The sequence below is a fragment of the Zingiber officinale genome, chromosome 1A (genome assembly GCF_018446385.1).
Source record: "Zingiber officinale cultivar Zhangliang chromosome 1A, Zo_v1.1, whole genome shotgun sequence".
In the NCBI taxonomy this organism is placed as follows: Eukaryota; Viridiplantae; Streptophyta; class Magnoliopsida; order Zingiberales; family Zingiberaceae; genus Zingiber; species Zingiber officinale.
This window is the reverse complement of record NC_055987.1, coordinates 29,431,426-29,444,257: the sequence shown is the minus strand read 5'-3', so window position 1 is coordinate 29,444,257 and position 12,832 is coordinate 29,431,426. Positions and strand designations below refer to the sequence as shown.

The 12,832-nt window shown below is 35.1% G+C and overlaps 1 protein-coding gene across 2 annotated transcripts; it reads right to left on the bottom strand.

The window, feature by feature from the left end:
- Positions 1-816: 816 nt before the first annotated feature.
- On the bottom strand, positions 817-8,890 carry LOC122022304 (basic leucine zipper 6-like). Of its 2 annotated transcripts, XM_042580267.1 has the most exons (5): positions 8,701-8,890; positions 7,339-8,003; positions 1,719-1,794; positions 1,515-1,641; positions 817-1,287 (listed from the first exon to the last, which is right to left on the bottom strand). In XM_042580267.1, exons 2-5 carry the CDS (start codon positions 7,929-7,931, stop codon positions 1,097-1,099), a joined length of 987 nt encoding a protein of 328 aa, XP_042436201.1. In that variant the 5' UTR covers positions 7,932-8,003; positions 8,701-8,890; the 3' UTR covers positions 817-1,096. The 2 variants fall into 2 exon arrangements, with proteins under 2 accessions (XP_042436201.1, XP_042436208.1); XM_042580274.1 differs by having other exon boundaries at positions 7,339-8,890.
- Between the last annotated feature and the right edge of the window lie 3,942 nt (positions 8,891-12,832).

Below are 12,832 nucleotides of genomic sequence, written 5' to 3'. Positions count from 1 at the left end.
TGAAAATGTAAATATTTTCGAAATATTAAAAAATATTAAATATAAAAAACTGGACTCAAAATTTGTTTTTTTTAAACTAATATTTTACATTGTTTTTTAAAACAAATGATATTCGGGATAAAAATATTAAAAGAGAAAGATATAATATAAGAGTGAGAGTTTTAAATATTTAAAATTACTTTTAAAAAATAATAGAGAAATTGAGAAGTATCTCATCTAAAATATAAGCGAGATGATTAAATAAAAAATATATAAAATATTCTATGTGATTATAAAAAATCTCTAAAACTTTTTTTAAAAAATTATAAAATTATAAGTAAACCTATTATATTATATAAAATTAAATGTTAAATTATAACTCAAATAGAGAATTACAGAAACGTTAAGATGGTTTGAAAACATAGAAAATAAAAAATAAAAATATTATGTTGAAAAAAAATTCTGACAAACATCTTTAAAATGGAACGGATACTATGTTTCAAAAGATAAAAAAAAAACTTAATTAACAACTAATAAAATAAAATAAAATTTATTTAAATATAAATAAAAATATAATATAAAATAAAAACTCAATAGCATAAAAGATTATAACATATCTTACCTAATGAAATAAAACATGATTATTATTATTGTAATATTTTTACTAACATATCTTACCTAATGAAATAAAACATGATTATTATTATTGTAATATTTTTACTAAACAAAAGCACTTAGTGGCTCGTTATAATGAGCTTAAAACCAATAATTTTTTTTTTTTGGAAGCACTAAAACTACTTATAATAAAATATAGACATTTGTTATGAACTTGTCGTGTTGCCCGTGCATTTAACAGGCGATTTGCTTGTCAACATATTTTTACCTAATGGCTTGCTTGTGAACATAAAAACATTATATTAAACCTTTTTCTCCCTCGCTCACCAGTTCAAACAATGGACGGCATATCCATCAAAAGTTATGCGACTGAGTTTGGAAAGAAAGATGAAAAGCAAGGGCCGTGTGTAAAGCCAAACAGGGAGTTACTTTGTTTAGGAAATCCAAAAGGAAGCTGCGGTTCCAAATCTTCATCCCCAAAGGTAGAATACTGTCTACTTCATTATCCAAAATTGGGCTTCAAAGAAGATTGGCTCCTACCAAAAGCCATTTTTCCAAAGTCCAGCATTTGCCAATTTACTACTGATGATGAATCCACTGCAGAAGGGACCTCAAAACAAGACGCAGCCCTCCGGTGACGTCCACAAATCATCCTCAGCCTCTCCGCTTCATTCTTCAGAGATTGATGTTGAGCTGTAAACATTTGGAAGGCTATGAATCAGACAAGGGAATTGTAAAGAAGATAATTGGTAAGCTTCCTCCTTGTCCATTTTTTGCAGGGCAAAAGTTGAGTTCAGTAGCTAATTACCTCGCAATATAGTGGATTATAATGAATGAAACTTCATTAGTATATACCAAAGACACAAACCCTAATTAGATTTTTCTTCTTATATGCAAGAAAGACGTAGTTATTCGCATACCCTCCTTCACAAGTTTCTCTTGCCGAACACCGGCAATATGCTGCCTCAGATTCTTGTTTTCCATAGACAAAGCAAGACGGTACTGAAACATAGAAGCAACTCTAGATGCCAAATCCGCTCCCAGTGTCTACAGAAATTTTATCATAGTCAAATATAGTGTGCAAATTCCATCAAGGGAGTATATTATCACACTAATGTGATCACCTGAAGCAAATCGACATCCCTCTCTAGTTCGGCAATATATTGAAGTTTACGCACCCTAGATCGTTGACCTGAGCGCCTGCATAAACAGCCAGACAAGACACATAAAATTTAGGGAAAAGATGATGGAGAGCACAAGGATAATAGATATAAAGCAATCGAACAATAAAGCAGTGCTTCAAAGTCAGTAATTGCGAAAGGTGTAGTACAATTAATACACTAGATATAGGCTTAGTGCTAGATTTAATTTCACTTTGAATTTGGGATAGTAACATAGCTTTATTATCATTCTGAGCCTATCATTGTCGTGCAGAAAATTCATCCAGATAAATAAGATTATTAATGAACTTGAATGGCATTGCCTAAACAAGAGTGTGTGTGTATATATGATATATATGTGTGTTATCCACATACTTCGTACTCATCTAATTTTTTTTTTACTTAATACTATAATTCAACCCCTAAATCTTATTAAAGTTTAAAAATAATAAACCAAAAAAATAAATTTATCGACCCGTCTCGGTGTGTAGGCTAACAACCTGCTCAGGCTATATATATATATACACTCCCTACTCTTCTAATTTTTTTTTTTTGCTTAATACTATAACTCAACCCCTAAACCCTAAAGGTAAAATCTTATTAGAGCTTAAGAATAATAAACCAAAAAAAAAAAATATCAACCCGTCTCGGTGTGCAGGCTAACAACCTGCTATATATATATATATAGAAAACTAATATCCTGCGCGCTTGTTTAGTGCACGACTGTGCACGCTCGAGGCGCTTGGATTGAATCCAGACGCCTGATAAAATAATTTTTTTTTCTTGTTTTTATGTACTCAAGCGCTTGGAACCTCAGTACACTAAATTTTTTTTTGTTTATTTTTTTTTAGCTCCGGGGTTAAGCCAATTAGATTTTGTCTTTAGGGTTTAGGGGTTGGGTTACAGTGTTCAAGCTAAAAAAAATAAAACGAAAAAAAAATTTGGATACTCATGGTGTATAGTATATAGTATTTAGGGTACGTATTTAGGATTTGAGATTTTAGGATTTAGGGGTTGGATTATATTAGGTTTAAGCCAATAAGATTTTCGCGCACGGGTGCGTGAAAGAAGTCATGCGTAATATAAGTATTATACACACACACACGAGTTTGCTATGCTACGGACTAGCTGCCGCACAACCCTGCGGACCCCTAGATTTAATCTAGGCACCCTGGATTCAATCAAAATATTTTTTTTTGTTTATTATTTATTTTTTGAGAGTATATTATATGTATTTAGGGTTCAAAATTTTAAGATTTAGGGGCTGGGTTATAATGGGTTTGAGTCAATAAAATTTTTCATCTAGGGTTCAGGCTTTCTTCTTAGGTTATAGTGTTCAAAATAAAAAATTTTAGATACTCATGGGGTATATTATATGTATTTAGGGTTTAAGATTTTAGGATTTAGGGATTGGGTTATAATGAGTTTAAGCTAATAAGATTTTCCCTCTATGGTTCAGGCTTCCCTCTTGGTCATAATTTTCAAGATTAAGAATTTTAAATGTTTATAGGATATAGTGTTTTTTTAAGGAAATGTTGATTTAAAAAAAAAATAATGAATCCAGGCGTCTAGATGCATGCATGGGCGCGCGGCAAAGTGTCCGTAGTATATCAGCGCTATATGTATATATATATACACACACACACAGGATTAATATGTTGCTCGACTCCCGTGCCCGACTAAGTGTGTGAGGTGCTCAGAAGTGATCCAGGCGCCTGGATGTCTATATATATATATATATATATATATATATATATATATATAACCAAAAGAAAATCAGATTAGCTCTGTTAAGAACTTAGTATCTCTTTTCTGTTACCAACAATCTCAATGTCTATAAGGTTACTATCAGGATCAAAGACAAATAAGGCATAGAGATTGTACCTAGATATGGATCATCAGACTGAGAACTAGTTCATCACACTTCGTCTGTAAACAATACAATTGCAGCCAGGGATTATAATAAAAATCAATACCATATGATATGGGTAGTTTTTTGCTAGTCCACTCAAAAAGGCAGAGAGTGACGTTTTTGGGAAAAGCTAGCATTCTACCAAGATTGAAAACGAATAGGGCACCACTTGAATTACAAGTCTATCCAGCTCCATGCATCAAACAGTGAGAGGGAGATGTGATGTTTATGTTTGGGGGCAATAATTATTATAATCTACGAGTTAACAATTGGTTGATGTTTTGGAGAAGAATTTTCAAATACAAACAAAAAATTATCATCATAATTTTCAATCTCCTTTAATGACAAAGTTCATTTTTACAGTTTCTCATGCTGAAATCAAACTCCTACAAAGCAGTTTTTACAAAGATTTTGCAAATACGGCATAAACTAATCATTTGCAATCATCTCACTTACTGGAAAATTGAAACTTTAAAATTTAAGTATAGAAAGAAACTTGAGTTGTGAAAGCAAAGACCTTTTTATTGTACTGCAATGAATTCATAATGATTGATTTTGGTACTCAAGGACATGAAGATTTAATTTTCTCATCACTGTATGGAATATTAGGAAATCAAAGCGACATCAAAAGATAAAAGCAATTACCTCTCACAGTGTTGTTCAAATTCTAAAGTGAGGCGTAGAAATAAGAATGCTAGAAATTTCAAGGTAAACCCAGTAAAAATAGTGATGTGGGATATAGCAAATATGCGAAATTTCTCAAACTGTGTACTTTAGATTTTATATTAGCCAAAGTGTGCACCATGCTTTTGTATTTTCCAAAGGGTACACTTCAATAAAATGTCATGACCTAAATATGATTTTCCCAAACCCCTCTCTTGAATCATGTGCACATTGAGCCGTCACCCGAACAACGTGGAAGAAGTCGAAGTGCAAACCCACTTCGTGTTTTGGCCAAAACACCTTGATTGCCAAAAGTAACTCAAAATTTTGAGCATCATTGCATCACTTCTCCTGATAGTGTTTATATTTATTTACTATGATTTTCAACCCTTTTTGACTATCAAAATATTTGGACCAAAGCACCTTATGGTCCAAAAGGATTCAAAATCATGCAATATGGGTGACATTGCGTCTCTACTAGTTTGTGAATAGGGCAATATTCTAAAACCATGATTTTGAATGACATCAAGGTCTTTTGGCCAAAGCACCTTGATGGCCCAAAGGGGGCTTGAAACCATGCTATATGGGTACCATTGCATCCTTTCTAATGTTCCGAGAAGGTTTATGTTCTTTAACCATGATTTTGAACCATGTTTCATTATCAAGGTGTTTTGTCCAATCCGCCTTAATGAGCTAAAAGAGCTTAAAACCATATCATATTGCTAGCATTGCATCTCTACTAGTATCCTAATAATATTTATGTTCTTTAACCATATTTGGAGCCTTCTTTAACCATGATTTTGAGACTTCTTTGACCAAGAAGGTGTTTCAACTATATCACTTTGATGGTACAAAAAAAGCTCAAAATCATGACATTATTGCATCCTTACTAGTCATCCAATAATATTTTTGTGCTCTCTAACTACTATTTTGAGCCCTCTTTAATATGATTTTGAGCCTTTTTGACTATCAAATTGATTTATCCAAAGCACCTTAATGCCCAGGACTCAAAATCATGCTATATGGACATCACTACTAGTCTCTCAAAAGTATTTATGTTCTTTAAGCATGATTCTAAGACTATTTAACTATGATTTTGAAGCCTTTTTGGCCATCAAAGATGTGCTTTGGCTATCTAAACTTGAGGGTCCAAAAGGGCTCAAACTCATGTCAAATTGTTACCATTGTATCCCTACTAATTTCCTAATAGTATTTATATTTCTTTAAGAATTATTTGGAGCCCTTTTGGCTATCAAGATATTTTGATGGCCCGAAAGGGTTTGAAATCAGGTCATATGGGCATCACTAATCCCTATTGGCTTATCTTCTTTAACCATGATTTTGAGCCATTTTTAACCATAATTTTGAACCCTTACTAAGGTCAATATTTAAAAATATACTAATGCTTTATATGCTAACCATGATTTTCAACATGTTTGACTTATATGCTTGTTTTCCAATGACAGTTGCAAATTTTATGCTTTTCATATATTATTACACATTTGTAATGGAGAAATATACTAATGTTTTATATTAAAATGAAATGCATGACTTATAAGATCATTGAGAATAAAGAAGACTTAGAAATATGGTTAAAGAATATAAACACTGCACTAGCAGGGATGTAATGGTGCCCATATGACATGATTTCAAGCCCTTTTCATTATCAAGGTGTTTTGGATAAAACACTTTAATAATCAGTAAAGACTGAAAACCATGGTTAAAGAAGATAACCACATAGGAATTTAATGGTGCCATATTGCATGCTCTCAAGCCCTTTTGGGCTAACAAAGTGTTTTGGTTGAAACGCCTTGATGGTCAAAAGAGGCTCAAAGATACGGTTAAGAAACATATATGCTATCAAGAGACTAGTACGATGCAATGATGCCCATATGATATAATTTTGAGCCCTTTTAGATCATCTAAGTATTTTAGCCAAATCACCTGGATGACCAATACTTGCTCAAAATCATAGGTAAAAAGTCCTCAAATTGATAATTAAAGAACATAAATATTATCATAAAATTAGTAGAATGCAATGGTGCTTATATGGTATGATTTTGAGTTCTTTTGGACCACTAAGGTGTTTTGGCCAAGACACCTATTATAAATCATGGTTAAAGAGTCTCAAAATTATGGTTAAAGAACATAAGACTATCAAAAGACTAATAGCACTATAATTGTCTCTATATAGCATATTTTCCAGCCTTCTGGGTCATTAAGGTGTTTTTCGCCACAACATCTTGACAGCCAAATTTGACTCGGAATTATACTTATAGAATATAAACACCATTTTAGGTCATCCAAAGTGCTTCAAAATTATGGTTAAAGAACATAAGTACTACATGAAGATAAATAGAAAAGTAATGATGCTTATATGCAATGATTCAAGCCCTTTTAGGTCATCAAAGTTTTGTCCAAGACACCTTGACAACCAAAGAAGGCTGAAAGTCTAAAGAACATAACCACTATCAAGAGACTAGTAGGGATGTATTAGTGCTTATAGCATGATTTTGAGCCTTATCGTGCCATCATGGTGTTTTGATGGTCGCTCAAACCACCTAATAGAAGTTGAACCATTCAACCTGTCAAGATGTTTTGGCCTTGACCAGTTCAACACTTTGGCCTCTTGTGCTCGGTTTGTGTAATGATCAGTTCAACATGCGTACGATTCAAGAGAGACGTTGGGCAGAAGGGTTTTGGTCATCACACTTCAGTGAAGTGCATCCTTTGATAAAGTGAAGATATAAGTTAGGATGATAATATAAAAAGCAAACATAATAGAAGATGCCCATGGGTAAATATGGGAATCAAATCCTGTATTCCAATATTATACCCATATTATAGCATAACACAATAGATAAGCATGGGAAGAAATATGAAGTGCCCCCATAGTAGAAAATAAATTATGCAACTAATTACATTTACTGTAAGCCAAATATTATGCATGCATAAGCATGGATGAATCGTGGTACCTACAAAGTTTAAACAAAAAATAATTATAGTTACCTTCTTGTTATCTTCTCAGTCTCAGGATTTACTGGTGCCTGATCTTCTTTTCCATGTGGCTCATTCAAAACAGATGTGCTTGGGAAATCCACATTCAAGTATTTTAGTGGGTTGCTGGGAGCATTTTCCAGCAGAGAGGCAATCATTGAGCTCTCTGAGTCAGTTAACTTACCCTTCTGCCTAGGGGAATTTGGTCCATAGACACAGTTTCCAGCCTCAAATCCACAATCAACTCCACAGGATCCCTCAGAGTCCAAGGACTCGAGGATGAAGCCATCAGACAGGGCATCTTCTTCAATGACTGGATATATGGAACCATGGAAACTTTTAGCTACATCCAAAAGTCTCACTGGATCACTTGATGATCTCCGCAGAGAGATCCCTCCTCTTCTACTAGCCTCTTGGTCAGTTAACAGGTCATCCAGCCATATTGGTTGCTCATCTAAGGATGATTCATAGGGAGGAAAAATGGGCTGTTGTGCACATAAGTTATCATCTTTCTGAGTGGTATGAGGTGTAGAGTCCAATGCTCGGCGAGGCACACTCCTACTCGAAAAGGGATATCGAGGGGGGAGGGGAACCGACCCAGACATGATGAAACAAATTGTTGTTATCTTTTTCCTTCTATTACATAAAAATTACCAGTGCAAATCGCTTTCTTCTGTCTGTCATGGAACCAAAACCACGAACATGGATATTACAAAGAAAGAAAATAACGTTGATAGAAAGGTTACAGAGAAATTTCTGCGTCAAGATGCATACATTTCAGAATCCGAGTATATGAATTGACCATGCAAAAGTAAATCCGAATGCATAATTCCTAGTGGATAATAAACTAAACTACAAATTGCTCCATGTAAAAAAAAAAATGTCTTTTGGTAAAATCTAAACATTCCATTTGCGATTTCGAAATACGAGCTACCTGCACGCTTTGGGTCAGCATTGCGGCTGTTTTCAAAATCCAAACTAAAACCCTAGCTATCTCCAATAAAATCTCCACAAAAAAAAAAAAAAACAAACAAACAATGCTCATTCCTCCAAGGGCTAAAACCCTACCAAACAAATTGCTGCTTGACGGATATGGAATAAAAAAGCGCAATGAAACAGTAACCTCAAATCTAACGGCATCCGATGACCAGCAGAAAACAGGGCAATGAAAAAAAAAGGAATGTCGAGAGGAAAAAAAGGTTACACGAGGTAGAAGATTCATTCAAGCCTTGTACCGATAACCCATCGGCATCAGATAGCTCAAACCGAGCGCTAAAAAGGAGGCGAAAAGGGGAGAGAAGGAAAAAGACGAAGGTGGAGAGAATCGGGAGAGGAAGGGAGGAAGTTGTTTGTTGGTCTCCGCGGGACAAATACCTGGGCGTCCTACTGCGCCGGGATCGGGATTGGAAGAGCAGAAGCGGGAAGAGAGTCGCAATGGGAAGCAAAGATAGGCCCGAGAGGAGGTGGGAGAATGGTCGAGGTCACCGCCCGGAGGAGACGGCGGGCGAACTCCCCGAAGCAGCCAGACTGGAAGAGGCACCACAGGCCACAGCCAACAGGGCACACACTTGAACTTGATGGTGAGAATATACGTGACTTTATAAATCGCATAGTTTTAGTATTTTTTTAAAAAAATAAATATCTAAAAATGTTAATTACTTCTAATTTTTCCAAAGATACATTATTTAATCGGACAAATCTCATCTTTTTATAAGGTATTTATTGATTCAAAAAGTTTGCCTGCCCAATTCTCATATAGATTAAGCTCTCAAATTACTCTTTTAAGTATTAATGATCTTTACACATATATTGAATTTTTCATGCGCAAAAATAGATAGGATATATATATAATAATTTTACTTAAAACTATTCTAACATAATTACAATTACAATTAAAATTAAAATTAAAATTATTTTAATATATATCAAAACTAAATAAATATTACAAATATTTAAATTTATCAAAATTAGACAAATATTAGTTGAAATAATTTTAATCAAAGCTATAAAAATTATAATAATTTTGATTAAACTATTATAAGATAAAATATATTTGATTGAAACTATTATAATAATGTTATTAGAATGACTTAATTTTTTAAAATATGAACGTCCCTATAATATTTTCTTAAAATAAAACGTATAATGCTCATGAAAGCAAAGGATTTTTTTTTACTGTGTTTTTATTGTAGCATTGTATATATACTTTTGAGTTATATATGGGACAGTATATTACAGATAAGGCCGGGAACAGAGGATCTGTTCTCAGAACAGAGGATCAAGGGTTCTCATATAATGGATCATCCTCTAGTTCGTAATTTGTGAACTAGAAGATCTATTCTCGGAATAACAATAGGGATCCTCTGGTCCGTAAATTACGGATCAGGAGATGGTCCATTGATGTGGACCCTTGATTTGGATGGACCCCACCTATTTAAAAATAAGGTCCATCCAAATCAAGCGTCCTCATGTAATGGATCATCCTCTGATCTGTAATTTGCGGATTAGAGGATCTGTTCTCCTGGAACAGAGTTACATAAAATATCAATCCTGATAATTTATCAAATAAATATTATGCTGAGTAAATTTTTTATCCAGAGGTGGAATACATAGAAATGCATATGAATATGAGCGAAGTAGGATTTGATTTGATTGTACAATGCTTAAAATTTCAATGGATGGTGCATTGTTTATCTCGGTGAATATATATTTTTGAAAAAAAAATTATCTTACTCTCTAGTAATTTGAAGGTCGGCTATAGAAGTGTAAACAAATTAAATCAAGCTGAATAATATGAAAATATTAATATTTGAATTGGAGCTCAAAATTATATATAATATTCAAAACTCGAAAATACAAATAATTTTAACTCTAACTCGAGTTCGAGTTAGATTTGAATGGTTCAAATCTTGATTTGAGCATATTTGAATTATAATTTGACATAATTTAAATTCAAATTTAGTTCGAATTATTCGGACCTTAATTTAAATATATAAGTTAAAATTTTGTAAAAATAATTAGAATTCAATTTGAGTTGGCTCGCGAGCGGCTCTTGAACAATTAAACAAAATATTATAAGTTCGAATTCAACTTGAAAAATTATTTAAACATCTGTGAATTTGACGAATTCGATAATTTTCAATACGAATTGAATATTTTTCGAGCTTATTCAACAATCTTGCGAATTGTCTTGATTTGTTTGCACTCCTAGTTGGCTGTAAGTTGATCTATGATTTACTTCCCTTAACATAACCTAGGACGAACTATAAGGGGCATCTTAGGTGAGCATAATTATCTTTTACAACAATGCTACAATTATGCCCTAAGGCTCCCTAGCGGACGCATGTCCTCATAGAAAAACCTCCTCCTACCCCCTGGTCATTTGATGGTAAAGTATAAGTTAATTCCATGATTTACTTTCTTTCTTATAATTTAAGGATGGACTATGAGCGACGCCTGAATGAACGTTGATTTTGTTTGAAATCGGTGGAGATGACACACTCGATAGGTGGCCATGGTGTTGACTATGCGAAGACTCCAAGCTAGAAAAGATGACTCTGAATGGTCCCGCCTGTCCAAAGGAGTGTAAGAAAACGGGCCAGGGAGGGGGTCCCCAACGCATGCCCTCCAACACTCAAGTCAGTGATCCGGTCGAAGGCGATGAACAATGGCTATGAGTATGTAAAGTTGTGTAGTGGCATACGTACGCCTGTATATGGAGATCCCCTCTTATAATATTACTGTTTATCTGTGCACAAATCTCAAAGCGTTTTAAAAAAAGGATAGATCATAAAGATGCTCTAATACCTTTTCCAAAATAGACCCGCAATACTTGCTTTGGGTAGGGTGGAAGCTTTTAATATACAATTTGCATATAGAATATTCTCTGTCATATGTAGAACAAAACGTCAAAAAAAAAAAATTAGATCGTTGGATTAAGGGGTCCTCAATATGTATAATTGGCCAACCAACTAAGCCTTTCATGTTGTCCGATCGGTTGTCACTTACAAGAGCGACTTGGTCTGATTTGAGAAATGTCATCGGGGAACCGTTCTTTGCTCAGCCTCTCCATTTGACACTAGAGTTTGGTAGGTCCAAGTGTCTAATTTGTCTGATCGGATCATAGGTCCGATCGACAGGATCACTCGGCCAAAATAGTTAACTGTGCTAGTCCTGAGTGATGAAGTGAACCTTATTCTGGATGGTGTTGACTTGACTTAGAGTTTTTTTATCAATATTGAGGGGCTCGACATTCGACATGCCCAAGGTCTAATCAAATAAAGGACTTGATATCCGACTTACCCTACGATCTGGTTGGATGACCTTTCAATCAAGATGATCATCTGAATTGATCCCAAGTATACCTTTTATTGACTTTTGACTACCATATATATATATATATATATATATATAACTGATCTTTTGAATTTTAATCATCTTATTCACCGCATCAAATGTGATTACTTTTTTACTACGATATCCTAATTCTAATAATGCCCTTTTATACGAAACACTTTCGAATATGCAATTTAAAAATATCAAGAGTAAAAATAAAAAAAATACAGGACACTTAAGCTACGATGAGAAATCACAGATATTTCTTTTCAACACATGGTCATTGTCTCTTTCAATAAAAAAATCACTAAATAATAAAAAAACATTATAATAAAACTTAAATTGATTTTTAATTTCTTAGTGATCCGGAGGTAAGGTAGGACCCCGCTCCGCAGAAGGTCACTGCCACGCTGGAGGTCAAAGTCACGGTGGTCATGGGCCTCCTGTCATCGTCCGATCAGACAACCCACTTGCCCGATCGGAATAAGGAATGTCTGATCCGACATTATCACAACTCAGCTACACACCGAGCTTCCGACGCTCAGAGAACCAAAGTAGCGACAAAACAGAGGTCGAGTGGCTATCCCGCTCAGACTTACATCAGGTCTCGGAACCAGCATACGACCTTCAAGCACGATCTCTCGCTCGTCGCAATAAGGAGCCCGAGCGACGGAGAGACGGTCGAGCGGTCATTCCGCTCAGCCCGAAGACATCAGGACAGCAGGATGACCAGGCGGTCCTCCCGATCGCCCCCAGAACAAACAAATTAGGGTTCCTGCGACATCCCTTTGGGAACCTATTCCACCGACAGACGGCATGGTTGGTGGCATGAATAGGTAGAGGATCGTATAACGGAAGCTTCCATTATCATGTCAGAGATATGCTCGGGTCATTGAGGTATGGTGTCAGAGACGCTTTCCTGACATGTCTTTTTAGGGGAAGCCTTGAGAAGCGTGCACGCATCGAGGAGCGTGCACGTGCTCCCCTGGAGCCCTATATAAAGGGGCCCAAGCTTCAACGGAGGTATAAGAATTTTCTACTGTAGCTACACTCTACTTGACTTGTCCGCTTCCTTGCTTACACATCGCCGAAGACTGACTTGAGCGTCGGAGGGTCATCGCCGGGGTACCTCTCCCTAGCTTGGCACTGACGCTGTTGTGGTTGCAGGTTC

Coding starts and splice junctions, on each gene's coding strand:
- LOC122022304 (XM_042580274.1), bottom strand. CDS start 7,931: ATGTCTGGGTCGGTTCCCCTCCCCCCTCGATATCCCTTTTCGAGTAGG. Junction 1,795..7,338: donor ACTGAGAAGATAACAAGAAG/GTAACTATAATT, acceptor CTGTTTATGCAG/GCGCTCAGGTCAACGATCTA. Junction 1,642..1,718: donor GGGATGTCGATTTGCTTCAG/GTGATCACATTA, acceptor AAATTTCTGTAG/ACACTGGGAGCGGATTTGGC.